The sequence below is a fragment of the Diceros bicornis genome, chromosome 26 (genome assembly GCF_020826845.1).
Source record: "Diceros bicornis minor isolate mBicDic1 chromosome 26, mDicBic1.mat.cur, whole genome shotgun sequence".
Lineage (NCBI taxonomy): Eukaryota > Metazoa > Chordata > Mammalia > Perissodactyla > Rhinocerotidae > Diceros > Diceros bicornis.
In genome coordinates, this window is record NC_080765.1 from 24,732,837 (window position 1) to 24,757,806 (window position 24,970).

Consider the following 24,970-nt stretch of genomic DNA (forward strand, 5'->3'; position numbering starts at 1 on the left):
CCCCGCGGCTTCTCTCCTCTCAAGGGTGGAACCGCTTCGCGGCTTTTCCTTGGCGTGCGGAGGTTTATTGCCGCCTTCCTGGGACCCGGAAGAGCCTGGCGCTGGCCCCGAAGACCGCCGGCCCTCATCGGCCACGCGCGGCGGCCCGGGCGCGCCGCCGGCCTCGAGTCTGGAACCCGGGACCGGGTGGGGTCTGCACTTCCGGCCCCACCCACTCGAGGCCTCGCCTCGCGGGAGCCCGACCCGAGGGTATCTGACACACCCCCTCCCGGCCGGTTGTCCACCCCCGCCCATCCTTCGCTCAGTCCACGGGATTTTCCCCCTTGCTGTTTCCGACATTGCGCTAAAAGAGATGCGCCCTGGAAAACCACATCGCGGAGACACATCTTGTTTGGAGAAGAGGCCGAGTTTGGGGACCTCGGTACACAGGCACTTGTTCAAGGGCCTAGGATAGATTACATTAATCAGCCTGGAGTTCCCTGTTCTCCTGACACTGCCGTTTTTCCTGTCTACCTTCCCGTACTTCCACAACTGTTAAGCAGGTGGCTCTCGGAGGTTTGGTCTGTTTGAGTCTACTTTGAGCTAGACGTGAGGTTGAGCCCTGTGTTGGAGCATGGCTGCATCCCTGGACCCTCACATCGACGCGCCCCTGGAGGTTGAGGGATGCCTAATAATGAAGGTGGAAAAGGACCCCGAGTGGGCATCGGAGCCCATTCTGGAAGGATCGGATAGCTCTGAGTCTGAGACCTTTCGCAAATGCTTCAGGCAGTTCTGTTATACGGATGTGACCGGACCCCATGAAGCTTTCAGTAAACTCTGGGAACTTTGCTGCCGGTGGCTGAAGCCAGAAATGCGTTCCAAGGAGCAGATCCTTGAGCTGCTGGTGATCGAGCAGTTTCTCACCATTTTACCCCAGAAGATTCAGGCGTGGGCACAGAAGCAGTGTCCGGAAAGTGGAGAAGAGGCGGTGGCCCTGGTAATACATTTGGAGAAAGAGACTGGAAGACTGAGACAGCAGGTGAGAGACGGTTTTCCAAATTTTCATATTTAGCAAGAAGAGGGTGGGAAAGGCATAGAGGCAGGGATGCATTGTGGGAAGTGTTCATTATGGAAAGATAAATGGTACTAATGAAAGACCTTTAAAGTGAATCCACTTAAAAGGGATCAGAATTTCTTTTAAATAGAAAAAGAAAAGCTTTGGTTGAAATATTATCTTGCAAATGAAACGAAACGTTATGCACCTAAGTATTTGTTTTAAATGGTTGGCATAATGTTTCCCCCCCAAATTATGAGAAAACAATAATTATAGTTCACAGGGTTTGACTTCTGCAGCTTGATCCTAAAGAGGGCGATTCTGGCCACCCCCCCCCCCAAAAGAAAGGACCTGGTCAGTTATCCCAGGGCCCTCTCTAATCCTTTAATATTACAATCCGTGTCTTCCGAAGTGCCCTCAAAGCCATCATCCTTGTCACTCTTCTCCAGTTTAACTGCTGATCTTCATTTGTCGGTGGCTTTGCGTGCTCTTCTAGTTGTTTTTCAACAGCCCTTTCATTAACCTCATGAAATCCTGCAAGATTTGCAGTTTCACCTGGCACAGAATTTGGATTTATTTGCACAGAATTTGACTATCAGCGGGTTGCTGTGTTGATCAGGGATAGACACTAGATGTGGAGATTCATTTTGTAAGTTTCCAGTTTACTAGTGAATTTATTTGTATTCGGATAACTTTTAGTTCTTTGTGAAGCTAATACTTGTGATGACTCAAATAATGACTATTCTAATAACTGCGGCTCTGTATTTCACTCTTGACAGATTTTATTCCAGGTATATTAGTAAAGAGCACTCTCTTGTTCCCTTATGTCCAGATTTCTGGGCAGTACTATTAACCCAACACCCTCAGAGACTCCACTGGGAATGGAGTGAAATTTTTATTCCTTTTCACATCTTCTTTCCTTCTTTGATATCTTTCTTGGGGGAACTTGGCCCTGATCTGGCCCTCTTTTCCTCCCTCTTTCCATTATGGCATTGAGTTTATTTCCCAGGTTAACAGTCCTGTGCGTTCAGAGAAGCAAGCCCCACTCGGAGCAGCATGGGAGGTAGCAGACTTTCAGCCAGAGCAGGTGGAGACCCAGCCCAGAGTGGTGTCTCGAGAGGAAGCTGGAAGCCTCCACTCAGGACACCAGGAGCAACTGAACCAAAAGAGAGAGCATCGACCCTTACCCAGGAATGGTAAGGAGAAGAACTCAGAGCATGCCCAGTGCAGACACCATGGCAGGTTTATTTTGTAGCCCTAACACTGTGACTTGCTCAGAGTAGGGTTACCGCCATACATATTAAAAATAAATTAACTATTTGGGGAGAAAGACTTTGTTGGCTTCAAGAGTTGGGACTATGTGACGTAAATAAAAGGGATCTTGGGGCCAGCCTGGTGGCATAGTGGTTAAGTTTGCATGCTCTGCTTCAGCAGCCCAGGGTTCGCAGGTTCGGATCCCAGGCACGGACCCACGCACCATTCATCAGGCCATGCTGTGGTGGCGTCCCCTATACAAAATAGAGGAAGATGGGCACAGATGTTAGCTCAGGGCTAATCTTCCTCAGCAAAAAAAAAAAAAAAAAGAGGAAGGTTGGCAATGGATGTTAGCTCAGAGTCGATCTTCCTCACAAAAAAATAAATAAATAAGATCTTAAAAGATGGAATCTGGGAAAACTTAGATTGCCCAAGCTGGCCTTGAAGTCTTGTAGTGTTATTGGGTTATGTTTTTTAGTCCTGCCATGTATATATGTGTATGTGTTCTTGGCTGACTATAAACAACTTGAAAAACCTGTTTGGAAAGGAACATAAGACTTTTATTTTCAAAAACTCAAGATCACAAAAGAAGTTGCGTATGAGGGGGATAAACAGTAAGACTTCGTAGAGAAAGGACCATTGGTGTTCAAAGCTACCCTAGGCATTAATGAATCAAGTCAAAAACAAGGAAATGAATCCCCTGTCCTTCCCAGTCCTCTGTGATCGCTCCATCCCCTGCAGTCTGGTGTTGGGTTTAAAGAGAGGAATAGAAAGATCCTGAATCTACAGTAAAAAGGCCTGGGTTTCTACCCTGTCTTTGCCCCCTCTCTATGTGATCTTGGGCAAGTGATATGAAAAGGAGAATTAATGCACAGAGGTTAAGAGATTAACCTTTAGAGGCGGACAGCCTGGGTTTGAAACCTAGCTCTGCCGTTCATTATCTGTGTGGCCTTGGTCAGGTTATGTAACTTCTCAAACTTTCCATTTTCTCATCTGTAAAAGGAAAATAAGGTTGTTAGTGTAGATTAAATGAGGCAATGTAAAAGGGCCAGTGCATTATAGCGCTCAATAAACGTTAGTTTCCTTTCTTCCATAATGGCACAGTTATTTTTAAACTTCAAATCTGTCTAACTTACATAACCCCTCACCAAGAGGCAAGATTCACTACTACCATACCCCACCTCCTTATCCCTCCTCAAGTTCATATTATGATAGAATACATTGCAAATATTAATGGTTTCTGAATTATTCAGTGTGTGTTCATCAGCATCAAAGTTTCCTTGTTCACAAGGATTGGATGCTCTCAGTTACTTTAACTGATAAGCTTAGTCCGATAAATTCATGGTATTTTTGGGTTTTGCCGTCCTGGAGTGATAAGGAGTTCCTTAAGTGGAAAAGTTTGTTCTGTTGAGGTACTTACTGGGGTGTGGAAGACAGAAAATTTGAGGTATAGATATCACAGAAAGATGAATTCATTCTAAAGGAAGACCTGTGATTTCAGCCATATGTGCCTCAGGGAATAATATGTTTCCAAGGAAGTGATTCGATTTGCTTCTGTAGAAAGTAGTGGAGCAAGCTTTTGAGTTCTTGGTCACAGTAATATTTATTCTTGAAGTTTTCCCTAGATAGTGAGTTCTAGAGTGGAAGTTAGACCACAGATTGTGCTGTATATAAATTTATATATCTTCCTTCCATCTTTCAAGGCGTGTATTTGCCTGTAGTGTCCGGTACTGTGTATCTGTGTATGCTAACTTCTTTAGGATAGTATTCACTCACAGGGAATTAACTTACACTGGAGATCACAGACTGGTAACTCACGTCAGGCTACACTTGTTTTGTTTCACCTACAAAGAGTTTTTGGTTTTAGAGTTTTATTTGTTTTTTTTTTTAGTTCTCAAGGTTTAAAATCTTTTGATATTTTACATAAAAATCCAGATTTCTAGCTTCTCTTGAAAAACTTAGGAGCTCTGGGTATAGCAGGGGCATAGTCTCACAGTGCAGCATCAGCTGGAGCTGGGCACTGGCTGTGCTCTTTCAGTGAGACATGTGCTCTCCAGTTCCCCACAGGCCTTACCTGGCCCCTTTCATGCTGTGCTTTACCTGCTCACTCCCTACAAGCATTTGCGTTTGTGAGCCCTGCTTTAGGGTACTGTGATTTGGGGCATTGTTCTGAACTCAATGAGAAAATGATCAATTTATATTTGTTGGTTTTTTATACATGTTCATTTCTTAAAAGGAGAAGCAGCGTGAATTAAAGGGCCAGTTCCCAGAACACTAAATTGTTTCTTGCTCTTCTTGTAGCTCGGCCTTCTCCCTGGGTTCCTGCCCCTGCTGATGAATGGAATACTATAGATCAGGAAGTAACAACCACATGTCTTCCTGTTGGGTCCCAGGTAAGTTGTAATTGTTCTCTCTGGCCTTCCTTCCTAGGGTGTTCAGTCACAAAGATTTCCTGCACCTTCACTATCCTCAATCTTGTATACTCCCTCCAAGAGACTTCTTCCCATTGTTCCTTTTCCAGAAAAGACTGAACTCAGCCTTCTGAGTAATGGGACTCCTTGCTGGATCATCTCTGTTATGATTCTTTATAGTATCTCCTGCCTCATTTGGCCCATAACATACACTTGGTTCCTTGATTTTAATTCTATGTCTATGCTTCATCCATGATCGTTCATCCTTCAAAGACCCATGTGGTTATCTTGGTAGTCATTGCTGTTAGTGTTATTACAGGGACCGGTGAAAGATGTCCACATGACGAGAGGTTTTCCCTACAAAAAGAGTGTGCATCAGATTCCTGCTCACAGAGACCTCTACTGGGATATTAGGAAGGAGAATGTTGGGAACATGGTCTCCCTGGGTAAGTATTCTTTCCCTTTTCAAATAAAAGATTTGGGGATTTCTAATATATTCATTTCTGCTGATGATAAAATAGCTATAAATGTTACCTCTTAAAGGACCTCTATGGGTTGTCTAATCATTTCTGTGGTCTAGTATACCAAACCTAGTAATCACTTATCCACATTCTCTTACCTCACTCATTCCTTTCTTCTAGTTTGATATATATATGTATATTTTCTTATAATTTAGTGATTGAAACATTGGAGAGGCATTGTATATGACTGCCATATTTATACTATTTAAATATAAACTTACACTCATCCACTAGACTAAAAGCTACATAAAGTCACAAGATCTTTTTAGGAATTGCTTTTGTTAAACTGTAGTAACCCCAACACTTTGAACAGAGCCTGACATATGGGTGGGTACCCAGCAACTATGTGTTGGATGGATGGAAATCTTATAAATGGAAGAAAAAAAGTAATTTCAATACAATAACTTTGATAGTGTATGTTGTAAATTATTTAAATAGCACAAATTTACAAGCACACATAACCACTGACGTGTAACTTTATAAGCACATTTTTTTATTCATGTCGTAATAGTTTATAACATTGTGAAATTTCAGTTATACATTATTATTTGTCAGTCACCATATATATGTGCCCCTTTACCCCTTATGCCCGTTCCCCAACCCCCTTCCCCTCTGGTAACCACTTATCTGTTCTCTTTGTCCATGTATTTGTTTATCTTCCATATATAAGTGAAATCATACAGTGTTTGTCTTTCTCTGTCTGGCTTATTTCACTTAACATAATACCCTCAATTCCATCCATGTTGTTGCAAATGGGATGATTTTGTCTTTTTTTATGGCTGAGGAGTATTTCATTGTGTGTGTATATATATATATGTATATATATACACACCACATCTTCTTTATCCATTCATCAGTTGATGGACACTTGGATTGCTTCCGCATCTTGGCTGTTGTGAATAATGCTGCAGTGAACATAGGGGTGCATAAGTCTCTCTGAATTGTTTGATTTCAGGTTCTTTGGATAAATACCCAGTGGTGGAATAGCTGGGTCGTATGGTATTTCGATTTTAATTATTTGAGGAATCTCCATATTGCTTTCCGTAGTGGCTGTACCAGTTTGCATTCCCACCAGCAGTGTTTGAAGGTTCACTTTTCTCCACATCCTCTCCATTTGTTATTTTTTGTCTTGGTAATTATAGCCATTCTAACAAGTGTATGGTGATATCTCATTGTAGTTTTGATTTGCATTTCTCTGATGATTAGTGATGTTGAACATCTTTTCGTGTGCCTGTTGGCCATCCTTATATCTTCTTTGGAAAAATGTCTCTTCATATCCTCTACGCATTTTTCGATCAGGTTGTTTGTTTTTTTGCTATTGAGTTGTATGAGTTCTTTATATATTTTGGAGATTAACCTCTTATTGGATATATGAGTTGCAAATATTTTCTCCCAGTTGGTGGGTTGTCTTTTCATTTTGTTCACAGTTTCCTTTGCCTTGCAGAAGCTCTTTAATCTGATGAAGTCCCATTTGTTTATTTTTTCTTTTGTTTCCCTTGCCCAAGTAGATATGGTGTTCAAAAAAATCCTTCTAAGACCAATGTCAAAGAGTGTACTGCCTATGTTTTCTTCTAGGAGTTTTATGGTTTCACATCTTACCTTCAAGTTTTCAATCCATTTTGAGTTGGTTTTTGTGTATGGCAAAAGATAATGATCTACCTTCATTCTTTTGCATGTGGCTGTCCAGTTTTCCCAGCACCATTTGTTGAAGAGACTTTCCTTTCTCCTTTGTATATTCTTAGCGCCTTTGTTGAAGATTAGCTGTCCGTATATTTGTGGTTTTATTTCTGGGCTTTCAATTCTGTTCCATTGATCTGTGTGTCTGTTTTTGTACCAAAACCATGCTTTTTTTTTTTTAAATTTTTTGTTTATTGCAGTAACGTTGGTTTATAACACTGTATAAATTTCAGGTGTACATCATTATACTTCTATTTCTGCATAGATTACATCATGTTCACCACCCAAATACTAATTACAACCCATCACCACACACATGTGCCTAATTATCCCTTTCGCCCTCTTCCCTCCCCCCTTCCCCTCTGGTAACCACCAATCCAATCTCTGTCTCTATGTGTTTGTTTATTGTTGTTATTATCTACTACTTAATGAAATCATACGGTATTTGACCTTCTCCCTCTGACTTATTTCACTTTGCATAATACCCGAAATGTCCATCCATGTTGTCACAAATGGCTGGATTTCATCGTTTCTTATGGCTGAGTAGTATTCCATTGTGTATATATACCACATCTTCTTTATCCATTCGTCCCTTGATGGGCACTTAGGTTGCTTCCAAGTCTTGGCTATTGTGAATAACGCTGCAATGAACACAGGGGTGCATGTATCTTTATGCATTGGTGTTTTCAAGTTCTTTGGATAAATACCCAGCAGTGGAATAGCAGGATCATATGGTAGTCCTATCCTTGATTTTTTGAGGAATCTCCATACTGTTTTCCATAGTGGCTGCACCAGTTTGCACTCCCACCAGCAGTGTATGAGAGTTCCCTTCTCTCCACAACCTCTCCAACACATGTTGTTTCCTGTCTTGTTAATTATAGCCATTGTGACGGGTGTGAAGTGATAGCTCATTGTAGTTTTGATTTGCATTTCCCTGATAGTTAATGATTTTGAACATCTTTTCACGTGTCTGTTGGTCATCTGTATATCTTCTTTGGAGAAATGTCTGTTCAGGTCTTTTGCCCATTTTTTGATTGGGTTGTTTTTTTCTTGTTGAGATGCATCAGTTCTCTGTATATTTTGGAGATTAAGCCCTTATCAGATGTATGGTTTGCAAATATCTTCTCCCAATTGTTAGGATGTCTTTTCGTTTTGTTGATGGTTTCCTTTGCTGTGCAGAAGCTTTTTAGTTTGATGTAGTCCCATTTGTTTATTTTTTCTGTTGTTTCTCTTGCCCGATCAGACATGGTGCTTGAAAATCTGTTGCTAAGACTGATGTCGAAGAGCGTACTGCCTATGTTTTCTTCTAGAAGTTTCATAGTTTCAGGTCTTACATTCAAGTCTTTAATCCATTTGGGGTTAATTTTTGTGTATGGTGTAAAGTAAGGGTCTACTTTCATTTTTTTGCATGTGGCTGTCCAGTTTTCCCAACACCATTTGTTGAAGAGCCTTTCTTTTCTCCATTGTATGGTCTTGGCTCCTTTGTCAAAGATTAGCTGTCCATAGATGTGTGGGTTTATTTCTGGGCTTTCGATTCTATTCCATTGATCTGTGTGTCTCTTTTTGTGCCAGTACCATGCTGTTTTGGTTACTATAGCTTTGTAGTATATTTTGAAATCAGGGAGTGTGAAACCTCCAGCTTTGTTCTTTTTTCTCAGGATTCCTTTACTTATTCGGGGTCTTTTGTTGTTCCAAATAAATTTTAGGATTCTTTGTTCTATTTCTGTGAAAAATGTTGTTGGAACTTTGATAGGGATTGCATTGAATCTATAGATGGCTTTAGGAAGTATGGACATCTTAACTATGTTAATTCTTCCAAGCCAAGAGCATGGACTATCTTTCCATTTCTTTGTGTCTTCTTCAATTTCTTTCAGCAATGTTTTATAGTTTTCCGTGTACAGCTCTTTCACCTCTTTGGTTAAGTTTATTCCTAGGTATTTTATTCTTTTTGTTGCAATTGTAAATGGGATGGTATTCTTAATTTCTCTTTCTGCTACTTCGTTGTTACTGTATAGAAATGCAACTGATTTTTGTATGTTGATTTTGTATCCTGCAACTTTACCATATTCGTTTATTACTTTTAAAAGTTTTCTGGTGGATTCTTTAGGGTTTTCTATATATAAAATCATGTCATCTGCAAATAGTGACAGTTTCTTCACTTCTTCCTTTCCAGTTTGGATCCATTTTATTTCTTTCTCTTGCCTGATTGCTCTGGCTAGGACTTCCAGTACTATGTTAAATAGGAGTGGTGACAGTGGGCATCCTTGTCTGGTTCCTGTTCTTAGAGGGATAGCTTTCAGTTTTTCACCATTGAGGATGATATTAGCTGTGGGTTTCTCATATATGGTCTTTATTATGTTGAGGTACTTTCCTTCTATACCCATTTTATTCAGAGTTTTTATCAGAAATGGATGCTGTATCTTGTCAAATGCTTTCTCTGCATCTATTGAGATGATCATGTGATTTTTATTCTTCATTTTATTAATGTGGTGTATCACGTTGATTGATTTGCGAATGTTAAACCATCCCTGCATCCCTGGAATAAATCCCACTTGATCATGGTGTATAATCTTTTTAACGTATTGTTGTATGCGATTTGCTATTGTTTTGTTGAGGATTTTTGCATCGATGTTCATCAGTGATATTGGCCTGTAATTTTCTTTTTTTGTGTTGTCCTTGTCTGGTTTTGGTATCAGGGTAATGTCGGCTTCATAGAATGAGTTAGGGAGCTCCCCGCCCCGGCTCAATTTTTTGGAAGAGTTTGAGAAGGATAGGTATTAAGTCTTCTTTGAATGTTTGGTAGAATTCACCAGGGAAGCCGTCTGGTCCTGGACTTTTATTTTTGGGGAGGTTTTTTATTACGGTTTCCATCTCCTTACTGGTGATTGGTCTATTCAAATTCTCTACTTCTTCTTGATCCAGTTTTAGAAGGTTGTATGATTCTAAGAATTTATCCATTTCTTCCAGATTGTCAAATTGGTTGGCATATAGCTTTTCATAGTATTCTCTTATAATGTTTTGTATTTCTGAGGTGTCTGTTGTAATTTCTCCTCTTTCATTTCTAATTTTACTTATTTGTGCCTTCTCTCTTTTTTTCTTGGTGAGTCTAGCTAAAGGTTTGTCAATTTTGTTGATCTTTTCAAAGAACCAGCTCTTGGTTTTATTAATTTTTTCTATTGTTTTTTTTGGTCTCTATTTCGTTTATTTCTGCTCTGATTTTTATTATTTCCCTTCTTCTACTGATTTTGGATTTTGTTTGTTCTTCTTTTTCCAATTCCTTTAGGTGCATTGTTAGATTGTTTATTTGATATTTTTCTTATTTGTTGAGATAGGCCTGTATTGCTATAAACTTCCCTCTTAGAACCGCTTTTGTTGTATCCCATAAATTCTGGCATGTCGTATTTTCATTTTCATTTGTCTCCAGGTATTTTTTGATTTCTTCTTTGATTTCTTCATTGACCCAGTCGTTGTTCAGTAGCATTTTGTTTAATCTCCACGTATTTGTGGATTTTCTGATTTTCTTCCTATAGTTGATTTCTAGTTTCATACTGTTGTGGTCAGAAAAGATGCTTGGTATTACTTCAATCTTCTTAAATTTATGGAGACTTGTTTTTTGGCCTAATATGTGATCAGTCCTGGAGAATGTTCCATGTGCATTTGAAAAGAACGTGTATTCTTCAGCTTTTGGATGGAATGCTCTGTATATATCTGCTAGGTCCATCTGTTCTAGTGTATCATTTAAGGCCAATGTTTCCTTATTAATCTTCTGTTTGGATGATCTATCCGTTGGTGTAAGTGGAGTATTAAAGTCCCCTACTATTATTGTGTTACTGTCTATTTCTGTTTTTATGTCTGTTAATAATTGCTTTATATATTTAGGTGCACCTACATTGGGTGCATAGATATTTACAGTTGTTATATCCTCTTGTTGGATTGTTCCCTTGATCATTATGTAATGCCCTTCTTTGTCTCTTTTTACAGTTTTTGTTTTAAAGTCTATTTTGTCTGATATGAGTACTGCTACCCCAGCTTTCTTTTCATTGCCATTTGCATGGAGTATCTTTTTCCATCCCTTCACTTTCAGTTTGTGAGTGTCTTTAGGTCTGAAGTGTGTCTCTTATATGCAGCATATATATGGGTCTTGTTTTTTTATCCAATCAGCCACCCTGTGCCTTTTAATTGGAGCATTTGGTCCATTGACATTTAAAGTAGCTATTGATAAGTATGTACTTACTGCCATTTTTTAACTTTTTTTTTTCTCAGTGTTTTAGTAGTCCTTCTCTGTTCCCTTTTTCTTCTATACAGAATTGATGGTCTCTTTAGTTTGACCTCTGTCTGAAAGCTCTACTCTTTAACTCCCCTCCTCCCTCCTTTTATGTTTTTGATATCATATCTAACCTATTTTTTGTGCATTTGTATCCATTACCCTCTTATCATGGAAATAGATAATTTTTCCTATTTGTGGTCTTCTCTTTTCCCCTTAAATCAGTCCCTTTAACATTTCTTGTAGCACTGGTTTCTTGGTGACAAACTCCTTTAATTTTTGCTTGTCTGGGAAATTTTTGATCTCTCCTTCCATTTTGAGTGATAACCTTGCTGAGTAGAGTATTCTTGGCTGTAAGTTTTTTCCTTTTAGCACTTTAAATATATCATGCCATTCTCTTCTAGCCTGTAAGGTTTCTGCTGAGAAGTCAGCTGATAGCCCTATGGGGTTTCCTTTGTATGTAACTTGACTTTCTCTTGTGGCTTTTAGGATTCTCTCTTTATCTTTAATTCTGGACATTTTGATTATGATGTGTCTTGGTGTGGGCCTCTTTGGGTTTATCTTGTTTGGGCCTCTCTGTGCTTCCTGTACCTGGATGTCTGTTTGCTTCCTTAAGTTAGGGAAGTTTTCATCTATTATTTCTTGAAATAGATTCTCTGCCCCTTTGTCTTGCTCTTCTCCTTCTGGGATACCTATAACACGGATGTTAGTGTGCTTGATGTTGTCTCAGAGGTCCCTTAGACTGTCCTCACTCTTTTTAATTCTTTTCTCTTTTACCTGTTCAGCTTGGATAATTTCTTCTAGTCTTTCGTCCAGCTCACAGATCCGTTCTTCTGTATCCTCTACTCTGCTTTTGAGTCCCTCTAGTGAATTTTTCATTTCCAGCAATACCATGCTATTTTGATTACTATAGCTTTGTAGTATATTTTGAAGTCAGGGGTTGTGATGCCTCCAGCTTTGTTCTCTTTTCTCAGGATTGCTTTAGCTATTTGGGGTCTTTCGTTGCCCTATGTGAATTTTAGGATTCTTTGTTCTATTTCCGTGAAGAATGTTGTTGGGATTCTGATTAGGATTGCATTGAATCTGTAGATGGCTTTAGGTAGTATGGACATTTTAACTATGTTTGTTCTTCCAATCCATGTGCATGGACTATCTTTCCATTTCTTTATATCATCATCAATTTCTTGCAGTAATGACTTATAGTTTTCATTGTGTAGTTCTTTCACCTCCTTGGTTTAATTTATTCCTAGATATTTTATTCTTTTTGTTGCGATTGTAAATGGAATTGTATTCTTGAGTTCTCTTTCTGTTAGTTTGTTATTAGAGTATAGAAATGCAACTGATTTTTGTAAGTTGATTTTGTAGCCTGCAACTTAGCTGTAGTTGTTGATTTTTTCTAATAGTTTTCTGATGGATTCTTTAGGGTTTTCTATATATAAGCAAAGTTTTGAAGGATTATGTCATCTGCTTTAGCAGTAGGAGTAGTACGATTCTTTCATATGTGAACTACAAGTCAGAGACTACTTATGAATAAAATTATAGGCCTAAAAAGTGCACTAGTACACACTATAGATACTGTAGACCTGTTCTGTCCAGTAGGGTAGCCGCTAACCGCACATGACTATTTAAGTTTAAATTTATAAAATTAATTAAAGTTAAAAATTGAGTGCCTCAATGATGGTAGCCATGTTTAAGGTATTCAGTAGCTGTATTGGACAGCACAGTTATAGAACATTTCCATCATCACAGACAGTTCTCTTGGACAATGATGCTATGTGTAAATGCTAAAGTATAGAGATTATAAAATGGGCCATGTCACACTAAATGAATAAAGATAAACCAACCATTGTTTATAATTAGAAAGCAATTAAAGCAGTTGAAAAGAATGACCAACTTAAGAAGACACTGATGACACACTAGCACCAAAGCGCTCATCCCAAAACAGCAGGCATCCTAGCCGTCTGCCTGGTTGTGTATATGATAGATGTGTCCCAGCGTTGCCTGGCATCACATAGCATCCAGACCTAATAAAATGCTGAATTAGAGTCCTTAGTAAAATCTGCCACGAGTAGGATAGGGACCTTACTTTGAGAATTCATATATAGCCCAGCCCCTTCATGTGTAATTATGTATGGAAAGACCCAGGCCCAGAGACACCTGACCCAGTCTTTTATCATAGATTGTAAATTGACGGCTCATGGGCTGAATCTAGTCTACACACATATTTTGGCCTTGCATAGGGTTTTGATTTAAAATTAGTTTGTAAATCTGGATTTCCAGTATCTCTTGAAAAATCAAACATTAGGCACCATGGGCCTACCTTCTTAAGTAAGCAGCGATCATCCACCACTGAATAAAGGAGCTCATGTGAACTGCAACTGTTCTCACTCCAGCCGCCTCACTCGTTTACATTGATAATTGAGCTTTCATTGTCTCTACACTTATTTCTGTCATGTAGAAATAAAGAGCAAGTCTCCATCCCCAGGGTTCTTTCAGGAATAATTTGATTTGATGCTGCTGCTCTAGAATTCCATGAAGCTTCTGTGTGTGTTGTCTAGAGAAAAAAACTGAATTTTATTATATACCGACTGGGCATTGGACACTTTGCAGATCATTTATTTAATATTCCCAGCACTTCTTTGAATAGATGATGTTATTCCCCAGAAAACTGAGGTTCAAAGAGATTTAGTAAGTGGTAGAGCTAGGATTCAAATTTAAGATATGTTGATCTCTACAGTATCGAAAGGTAATAGACTCTCAGTTTGCTTCCCTATTCTTATATCTGTTTCCCGTTAACCTTGGCAGATCTATCCAAAAATTTTTGACTTCTCGTCTCTCATAGCCCCAGTGTGTATATATGTGTGTGTGTTGGGGTGGGGGTAGGGGGAGGTGGGGAGCAGATATAAGCACACTTTATTTTATAAGTAACAGATACTGGTTAGGAGCATACTCTGAACCTAACACAATGTTAGATACTGAGAGGGAATCAAACTTAATAAAATATATGTTTCTTACTCTTGAAGCTTTTCCTTTAAGAACTAGCTTGGGAAAGAGGTGATACGTACGTGAGAAGTAAAAGGATAGTGTAAGTTAGTAGATGATTATGCCAAAGAACTCATGTAAGAATAACCATAATGTGCACTGTCATGGTTGAGGAAGGCTCTAGAAGAGAAGTGAATTAGACAAGACCTTTAAAAAATAGGTGTGAACAAGCGGTCCAGGAGAGCACGCTACAGCAGAAGATTGGGGCATGTAGTAATGACCTCTGTGTCTAGCATGAAATATGTTTTTCTTACTGTAGGAAGTACAGTGTCTACATCTAACAAGATAGCCCAGTTGGAGCAAAGAAAGGAGCCATGGACCATAGGTCTACATTCCTCTAATAAAAGGAATATTCTACGAAACAACTATGTCAAGGAAAAGTCAGTTCATGCTATTCAGATCCCTGTAAGGAATGCAGGGAAAACGTGGAGAGAGCAGCAACAGTGGGGTTTAGAAGATGAAAAAATAGCAGGCGTGCATTGGAGCTATGAGGAAACTAAGACTTTTCTTGCAATTCTCAAAGAGTCTCGCTTTTATGAAACTCTTCAGGCTTGTCCCCGAAATAGCCAGGTATATGGTGCTGTAGCTGAATGGTTACGAGAATGTGGCTTCCTCCGAACACCAGAACAGTGTCGGACCAAGTTCAAAAGTCTCCAGAAGAGCTATCGAAAAGTGAGAAATGGCCACGTGCTAGAACCCTGTGCCTTCTTTGAGGACATGGACGCTTTGTTGAACCCTGCAGCCTATGCTTCATCCACTGATAAGACAAGGGACATTATATCTCTCCCCAGACTAAAGAGAATTGGTCTCAGTGCTAAAGAACAGATCAGTTTGGTGGAGGAGGAAGAAGCAGCAGAAGAATCTGATGGTGATGAAATGGGCGTTGAATTTATCCGGAAGTCTGAGATTCGTGGTGCCCCTGTCTTGTTTCAAAACCTGAGTGGTAAGAATTGTGCTCTTTTTTCTGGTATGAAAATGGATGGTGTAGTCTTATGGAAAGATGAGTAGTCCAGGAGTGACCAGACCTGGGGAGTGCTGTCAGGCACACCGTGCCACGTATCACTGTGATTGGCCAGATCACTGAATGTACTCTCAGGTGTTTGTTGCTGTCCCCGTGCAGTCTGATTGCCAGCACCGACTGGCCGTGGTTAGAGCACAGCATGGGCTTCAAGTATTTGGGGCATGTGGAAGGAAGATAAGTGGAGTCAAAGGGTTCTAAGGAACTGACACTATTTTGAGAATTGATGTAAAGCAGTCAGTTATATTAGATTGTGATAAATCAGGAATACATTATTATACTATCTAGGATAACCCGTAAAAAAATGTGTAACTAAAGTTAAAAGAGTGAAAAAAGTGAAATTCTAAAATACAAGAAAGGAAATCATATAGTATTTGTCTTTCTCTGTCTGACTTATTTCGCTTAGCATAATACCCTCAAGGTTCATCCATGTTGTCACAAATGGCATGATTTTATCCTTTTTTATGGCTGAGTAGTATTCCACTATATATATATATGCACACCACATCTTTATCTATTCATCATTTGGTGGGCACTTGGGTTGCTTCCATGTCTTAGCTATTGTGAATAATGCTGCAATGAACATAGGGGTGCATAAATCTTTTTGAATTAATTTCATCTTTCTTTGGATAAATACACAGTAGTGGAATAGCTAGATCATATGGTATTTCTATTTTTAGTTTTTTGAGAAATCTCCATACTGTTTTCCATAGTGGCTGCACCAGTTTGCATTCCCACCAGCAGTGTACGAGGTTCCCTTTTCTCCACATCCTCTCCAACACTTGTTATTTCTTGTCCTGTTAGTTATAGTCATTCAAACACATAGATAAGGAGAACAGATTAGTGGTTACCAGAGGAAAAGGGGGTGGGAGAAGGGAGAAAGGGGTAAAGGGGCACGTGTGTATGGTGATGGATAAAAACTAGACTATTGGTAGTGAACACAATTCAGTCTATACAGCAACTGAAATACAATAATGTACACCTGAAACTTATACAATGTTAAAAGCCAATATGACCTCAATAAAATAAAATGAAAAAAAAAAAAATACAAGAAAGGAAAGAAAAAGGAACTCAAAGTAGATGAGTCAAATCGGAAAAAAGCAGTAAGATAGTAGATGTAAATCCAAATATGTCATTAGTTGCAAACTTAAAAGACTAAGACTGTCAGACATTAAAAAAAAAACTATCTGTTGCTTACAAGAGATATATCTTAAATATAAGAACACAAAGACAGTGAAATTAAAAGAATAGAAAAAGATATATCATGCACAAGAAAGCTGGTATTGAAATTTGGGGACTGGGACATGCAGAACTAAACTGCCAGTTAATAACTTGTGACAATAGATGCATCATGTAAGTACTTTGAGCTTCAATTTTGTCATCTGTAAAATATGACTAAGAAGGCCAGGATTGTTGTTAGTGTTAAATGAGACAATAAAGATGAAGGCAGTCTGCAAATGCTAAAATGCAGTAAAACGTTGCCTGGTATCACTGTTATTAGTAATGTTTCTCTACTTCACTCTGTGAAAAGATGATAAGTTCTTAGAAAGAATGGAAAAATAAACCGGACTGGGAGAGCTGGAAGTGTACTCATGATTATACCTATTCAAAAGAAACATCTCGGGGAAAAGATGGGAAGATGCGTTATGCATATACAGGTATTCACCAGTCTGGAAATCCATAGGCATGAGGATGGGGTTCTTGGGGGGGTCTCAAATATGAAAATCCAGTGACAGGACTGGGAGAGACTACCCAGTGAGATGGAGGATAGAAATGACTTTTTCCTACTACAGATTACAAAACACAGAAAAAGCGTGTTTAACAAACTGAATAGATTTATTCTGCTATAAAAGCAGAAAATCTACTTGTCTTGCAGATCATTTCATCTCTCAAGGGAGAAGACTCAGGGACATCAAAGACCACTCTGGACATAGTTCTGGTCTTTAAGGAAGACTGGTTAAAGAAGCGATAGGAACTTTGTGGGGGAAGTTCCTATTGGGTGTCCTAGGCTGTTATTCTTAACCATTTTGAAAAGACAGCTGAATCCTTAGTTATTCACCATAGCAATGGAAGATTTGGGGGACTGCATTTTTACTCTACCAAGTAAATTTTGAGATCAGTTTATCAATTTCATTTAAAAAATGCTATTGGGATTTTGACTTTCTAGATTCATTTGAGAATTGATATCTATACAGCTTGAGTCTTCATATCCAGAAACATAGTGTGTCTCCATTTTTTCTAGTTCTTTTATGTCTTTCAATAAAATATAGATTTTTCTATACAGACCTTCTCATTTCTTTCAAAGCTTATTCTCAGACATATCATAGTTTCTGTTGCTACTGTGAATGGGATTTGTTTTCTTTTACCCTTTATATGTTATATATAAGAAAATATATACTATTCTTATATCTTTGAATTTTATCCTTGAATGGCAGGAGTGCACTGGGGCTATGAGGAAACCAAGACTTTTCTTGATATCCTCCGTGAGACTCGGTTTTATGAAGCACTTCAAGCCTGTCATCGGAAGAGCAAGTTGTATGGGGCTGTGGCTGAACAACTGCGAGAGTGTGGCTTCCTGCGGACACCAGAGCAGTGCCGGACCAAGTTCAAAAGCCTTCAGAAGAGTTACCGCAAAGTGAAAAATGGTCACGTGCTAGAGTCCTGCGCGTTCTACAAGGAGATGGATGCCCTGATTAACTTCCGGGCATCTGCCCCTTCCACCAACACCCCAGAAGAAGTCCTGTTACCCTCAAGGCAAGAAAGAGAGGATATTGAGATTGAACCCCAGGAACCTACAGACTGGGAACCTGAGGAGACCTCACAGGAGGCAATATTAGAAGACTCTGGCAGTGAGAGAATGAGTGAGGAGGAAATTTTACAAGAGCCAGAATTCCAGGGACCTCCAGATCTGCTGCAAAGCCCAAGTGGTAAGGATCATGAAAAAGTTGTAGTCTAAAAGATGAAGAAGTGTGATTTGCTGGAAAAACAGTAGTGATGGCACATCACTTATGAATATTTATTCATTAAACAAATAATTGAGTGTCCTTTGCTGTTTGAGGAACAAGGGATATAGCAGTGAATTTAAAAAACGTCCCTGGGGGCCAACCTGGTGATGTAGTGGGTAATTTCGCATGCTCCGCTTTGGTGGCCTGGAGTTTGTGGGTTCAGTTCCCAGATGCAGACCTTCACACTGCTCATCAAGCCATGCTGTGGCAGCATCCCACATACAAAATAGGGGAAGATTGGCACAGATGTTAGCTCAGGGCTAATATTCCTTAAGCAAAAAGAGGAAGATTGGCAACAGATGTTAGATCAGGGCCAATCTTCCTCACCAAAAAAAAAAAAAAAAAAAAGTCCCTGTTCTCGTGGTGCTTCTATTCAAGGAGCACTCGATTTTTGTCTCTACGGGTCAGGCAATGTTTTATATCTCTTGGAAATACTGTGGGGAAGAAGAAGTTGGAATTATGTGTGAAAACAAAACTCAGATAAAGGAAGTGTTGTCAATAAGCTCAAAACAGATAATATCTCAATTATGTGTGATGTCCATAAGAAAAAGGATAGGCAGAGACAAAATGAGAGGGAGACTTTATTCTGGTTCTGAGCTCCACCTATGTATTTCCCACTGACTGCTGGATGCCACCATGGGCATCTCACCAGCAGCCCAGACTTAAAATTTTCAAAACTTCCTTCCCACACCAGGGCTCTTCCCTGTGTCCTCCCAGAGGTCATCCAGACTAACTTAGAGATATTTTTGATGTCTTCTCTCTCATTATTTACATCCAGGCAGATGGCACTTTTAGTTACCACAACCACTACCCTAGTTCAGTCTTTCTCCATCTCTTGCCTAGACTATTGTAAAAATCTCCAGAGTGGTTTTCTCCATCACACTTGTATGAAGATTCCACGACCATCCTTAATCTGAGCTCATCTTCTCTTTCTAGACTACCTGTTATATTTTTCTTCCAGCACTCTGAACTTATTCAAAACAAATGTTAGAGAAGGAAGTTCATGTATAGGCTTGCTGATAGTATTTATATGGGAACTTGTAGTACGAAGGCTGAAACTGTTAAGTCCTACGAAACCCTGGTTTGATAGCTCTGGAAACAAAGTCCTTTGCTACCATCTCTTGTGAATCTTGTTTTTTAAGATGAGCTTCAGACCTGTCATCAAATTATCAGGCTCTGTCTGAACCAACTCCTAGGCTGTGACTTCCTCTAAATCCCAGAACAGTGTTGGACCCAATCAGAACATTTCAAAAGAACTACTGTTAAATGAAAGATGGCATTGTTAGGGCTTGTAAGTTAATGGATTGATTGATGGCCGTCCTCTTCTCCGCAGCCTGTGCCACAGCGGCCCCACTTGGGACTGAGCAACAGTTTCAACTCAGTGTGTGGAAGGAAAGTCATGTTGAAACTGGCAAGTAGAAACAAGGCAGTATAGAAAAATGATTAAGAACAAGGCTTGGGAATCAAACAAACCTGGATTGGGCCTAAGTTACACAGCTTCTGAAATATTTATGGATGGGAAAAAATGACGTCTGGAATTTGCTTCAAAATAATCTGGGTGGAGGGAGCAGGAAGTGTGTGGGAATGGAGATGAAACAAGATTGACGATGAGCAGATCTTGTTACAGCTGGGTAAATGATTCATGGAAGTTCGTTGTACATACTATTCTCTACTTTTCTGTGTGTGTGAATTTTCCGTAATAAAAAGTTAATACAAAACCACAGTTAATAAGTGACCAGGATGGAATCAGAACAGAGCTGTCTGACTCTGAAGCCTGTGTCTCTTCACCGCATTATACTCTCTGTCCAGAAAACTTCTTGGAAAAGCTGCAATCCAAGATGTACCTTATAGTAAATGTGGGATGTAGATGAAGGAGTGAGAAGATAATTCCAGTTTGGGGAACAGTGAGAATTAATATTTGAATTAGTATGGTTTTTGTGTGAGACAGCCAGAAAAGCAAAGTGACAGGAACTTTTGAGGAGAAGAAAAAAAGACTCTTGGGTAGGATGTGATTAGATATTGATGAATTTAGAAGTCCATTGAAAAACTTGGACTTGATCTCTAGAATATACTCTAACCACTAGTGTAGTATAGTGTATTTTAGTATAGATATGAAATTTGAAAGCAGGATGAATTGGAGTGGAACTTCAGGGGGGTAAGCTAAGTTGCTCCCATGTTAATCAGGATATGCGTGGGGAATAATGGCTTGGATTATAATTCAATTCAGAAAACATTTCCAAAGGCCTACTGCATGCTGAGTATTATAGGCTGTTGACGGAACTGAATGAAAATAGGGCATGATGAATCAGGGAAGAGTAACAGGACCCAAGGCTGGTGAGGTATACAGGGATCCTAACATATGAAACCTTGTAGACCATGTTTTTTATGTTAATACGGGCCTGGTCTGAAATTTTTATGGTCTTTTTTTTTCAGGTTTTGAAATTGGAGGTAGTATCAAGGAGGATGCGACACAGGTAATATATAAGGACACGGAGCAGCAAAGGGCGTTAATAGAAAAGTCTAAAAGGGTAGTTTCCCAGAATACTGATCCGGGTAAATATCATAAAAGGGAATGCATCTCAGGAAGACAATGGGAAAGCCTTCAAGGAATCAGACAGGGAAAGCTGACGTCTCAGCCTAGAGATTTAGGGAAAGTTGTAGTACATCAGAGGCCTTTCATGGGGAAGAGACCCTATAGGCTTCTCAAATACGGAGAAAGCTTTGGAAAGAGTGCTCGTCTTATGTGCCGGATGACCCATCAGAAGGAAAATCCTTATAAGTGTGGTGTCTGTGGGAAGGGCTTTGGTAGAAGCAGGAGCCTAATCAGACACCAAAGAATCCACACAGGAGAAAAACCTTTTAAATGTCTTGACTGTGGGAAAAGCTTTAATGACTCCTCAAACTTTGGTGCCCACCAGAGAATCCACACAGGGGAGAAGCCCTACAGATGTGGAGAGTGTGGAAAATGCTTTAGTCAGAGCTCAAGTCTTATTATACACCAGAGAACCCACACTGGAGAGAAGCCCTATCAGTGTGGAGAGTGTGGGAAAAGCTTTACCAACAGTTCTCATTTCAGTGCCCACCGGAGAGTCCACACTGGCGAGAATCCTTACAAATGTGTAGATTGTGAAAAGAGTTTCAATAACTGTACAAGATTTCGAGAACATCGGAGAATACACACTGGAGAGAAGCCCTACGGATGTGCCCTGTGTGGCAAACGTTTCAGTAAGAGTTCTGTTCTCACCAAACATCGGGAAGTCCATACGAGAGAAAAGTTTCTGCCACCCCCTCCCTTGATATATTCCCCGGAGAACCCACATAAGGGGAAGGCTGATGAATTCAGGAAAACTTTTTGATGATGATCTCTTCTCTTCCTAAATGTCCCTGTAGCCATTTTACCCTAATCTCACTCTTGGAAGCAATCTTTTCTTAGCTATAAAGTGTAATTCCCAAGATAACTTGAGAATATAATAAACTAAAGACTTGGACCCTGTTCTCACCTCTTCCTCTAACTTGATCAGTCTATTCCTTCTATGTGTCTCAACTTCTTTAACAAAGTGGAGAAGATAATAGTGTCTGAGTTCAGAATGAAATTCTCTTCAGTATGTTGAGGCCGCTGCTGTCAGATTACTAAGTCCAGCAACATTCAAGATCCTTCAGTGTAGGCGGGAGTTGTTTTCAAGGAGATAAAAAAATGCTGAAATTTTTTTTCACTCTCTACCACATGAGATCCTGGATTGAACTTGATCACCGAGTTTCATGTTTGGGTAGAACTTTCAGGAGTCTGATCAGAACCACATCAAATCCATCTTGGTTTTGAAGATACTCACAAAAGGAGATTGAAGATTTTATAGCTTCCTTCAGAGGTCTGTTGCAGTGTACCTTTTTTGTGTCAAGAAGTTGATCCAAATAGCTAGAGTCAAATCCCTGCGTTGTCATTGAAGTCACGTTACTAATGCCTTGCCCTCCATAGAGGTGAGATACATTGAATCCCCCATCGTCCTTTGTATGCTAACCTTTTCTGTACCTGAGGACTGAAACCCCCTCGGCTGCTGCTTCTCCAGCCTATAAGTAATCCACTTCCTTTTACTGTTTCTCGTTAAGTCCTACACTTACCTCTTAATTGTTCCGGGTGCTCTTGTCTGGCTCTTCTGAACTACCGTGCCCTCCTCAGATTGAATAGGATTCATGCTCATGGTGTGTCTCATTAAAATAAAGTAGAATTTCAGACACGTTCTCGTTCTACCCTATAACTTCTCTGGTTCTTATTTAGAAAATATGCTGGCATATTTTATGCCTCCCAACCCCACACTTCAATATAATATTATATAATAATAGTTTTCTAAAACTTTAAGGGGGTAGGGAAGAAGTGAGGTAGAGACTGGAAACATTTAATATTTCTAAGACCAGTTGGACTCTGTAGGCCTGCTTTAGATCAGATAGTCACCTCAGTCCAGACCAACACCTCCACGTCTGTTTATTAAATATACCAGGCTCTTTTCTGAGGCTTCTAGTCCCTCTTCAGAGGATCGTAAACCTCACTGTAGAGCCCTGAGTAATTTATACAACTCTGCAGCTCACTGAGTGAAAGTGGAAATATTTACAGAAATTTCCAATCCAGAACACCATTTTTGTTTTCCTCATTTACCTGTTTGAAAAATCTTTTTGATAACCCCCTAGCACTAGCCCAATAAGTATTGAAGGAAGAGTTCAGATAGGGAGATAGTTAACTCATTTATGAACATTTCAGATGAAACCTAGGAATTTGGTCATCCAAGGCTGACTGCTTCAGGATGAGGCCAGTGACATTTATACCCTTAATATGTAGATGTCTAGGGTGGCTTTGCTTGGGGAGGGAGAAGTTGTAAGGTTAATGGAAAGATAACCAGAGTCAGGGCTGTATGTAGATTCTTCTTTTGATCTTATCTCTGCTTTCCTTTGTCAAATGCTCTCTTATTTGAAAACATCTGGAGATAATATTTTTCCTTTGACTATGTTTGAATCTTTTGAAACTTGTTCAACAAAATACCAAGGAGGGTAGGCAGTGGAGAGAGCAACCCAACTTATGATGCCAGTAGATAGGGTGTGGCCTAGTGGAAGGCAGATGACTCAGGTAAACATTGATAAATGTTTCTGATTGACATTTGTTAGAAATGTTATGATGATTCACGTCTCAGTAGGTTGATTTCCTCTGTGTTATCTGAATTATAAGTCTTCTATTGGTAGGTGGAGTTTCTGCTGGTAGCGTGCCTAGCACAGTAAGATGTGTGTGGTGCCAGTGGCCGGGTGCTTATATTGTGTAAATATTCTGGAATTCCAACTCTAGAGAAGATGCACATTAGTAGAAATGACCACTTAGTAATATGTACGCAGGATTAATAATTATATAAAGCATGATTCAGCAAAGTAGATGATTTATTTATAAATATTTATTAAGCACTATATGTGTGAGGCTATGTTCTAGGCACAGTGAGGGATATGAGAATGAAAAAAGGCCTGGTGTCTGTACTCAAGGAACTTGCAATATTATAGAGAAAGTATCATAGCAAAAAGTAATGCCAGTTAGATTCATGTCAATTACAAAAGGTCAATAACAGTCATGAGAAAATCACCTTCACTTGCAAAGGAACTAAATTGCATAAAATTGTATTGTGTACCTCTGTCTCTCAACCTTCCCCAATGGCAGGAAAGGATCAAGACCCATTCTGTCTCCAGTGGAACAAACTGATTCTGTTGTCTCGTACCTCTGGGATCAAGCTGAGGTGAAATTTGGGTTCCCCTACCTGTATTCCTAATTGTAAATGGGCTGTTTGGACGAGTATTAAATTAACTTAATGAACTTTCTCTCTGTTCTGAAGAAATAGAAATCCTACCCACCATCTTAGACCAAGGCTACTTGTATTTTTATCTTTTTTCAGCTGGAACATGAAAGTCAAAAAGAATAACCACACTCTGATTAATGTGTCTCGTATATCACATAACATTCCCTTTATGAAGATCCACAGGAAAAGGTTTTTTCTAGATTTTTGTACCAGGGAAAGGTCTGATCCTAAGCAAAAAAAAAAAAGTTACTTTACAAACACTGTGATTTTTTATAACTTACTGCTTTTCTCTCTTTGTTCTGGCTGCTGGAAAACTCAAAACTTAGAAAAACAGAACTTAACAACTCACCACTACATGCAGCATCCGAGCCATACGGAACCCATTTTGTACTTAGGAAGAGGGGTGCTGTGAGCAGTCCAGGAGCTCGCTTAGTAAGGAGACAGGACAAATCACCCATGTTCAACAGCAGGCAGCCCCTGAGGCGCCGTGGCAGCCAATGGCAGGTAGCTGTGGTGAGGAAAGCCTATTTTGTGAGCTCCGGTTCCCCGTGACAGACAAGACTCAACTGTGAGGGAACTGGGGAAGCCCCAAGTGCAGGCGGTGTCTGAGTGACTTGTGTACCTTTAAGCCTTTGCCTCTGTCTGAATGCATTCCGAGTATAAATGTATGTCTATTCATTGTTTGTATCAATGTTCGCTTAGATGTCTTCTTGAAAACTTGTATGTGAAATAAATGTCTAAAATAAACGACTCCCACTGGTGTTTGCCATAATTTAAAGGATGTCTTCTATTAGGGGGAAAGAGAACTTATCCAAGAGGTAATAAAAGCTGATCCTAGTAGCTAAAGAGAATTTCAGTCTCCTTCCAGTTCACTGCTCCCCTGACAACTATCGAGGATCTTCTGTGAGTCCGCAGCTATTCTT

The 24,970-nt window shown here is 39.6% G+C and overlaps 1 protein-coding gene across 2 annotated transcripts; it reads left to right on the forward strand.

Annotated features, from left to right (window-relative positions):
* ZKSCAN2 (zinc finger with KRAB and SCAN domains 2) lies at positions 1–24,832 on the forward strand. 2 transcript variants are annotated; one of them, XM_058569813.1, is made up of 7 exons: positions 1–1,018; positions 2,031–2,229; positions 4,589–4,680; positions 5,018–5,144; positions 14,462–15,145; positions 17,656–18,147; positions 20,659–24,832. In XM_058569813.1, the coding sequence occupies exons 1-7, from the start codon at positions 614–616 to the stop codon at positions 21,579–21,581; spliced, it is 2,922 nt and encodes a 973-aa protein (XP_058425796.1). In that variant the 5' UTR covers positions 1–613; the 3' UTR covers positions 21,582–24,832. The 2 variants fall into 2 exon arrangements, with proteins under 2 accessions (XP_058425796.1, XP_058425797.1); XM_058569814.1 differs by having other exon boundaries at positions 2–1,018; positions 2,043–2,229.
* Positions 24,833–24,970: the final 138 nt, after the last annotated feature.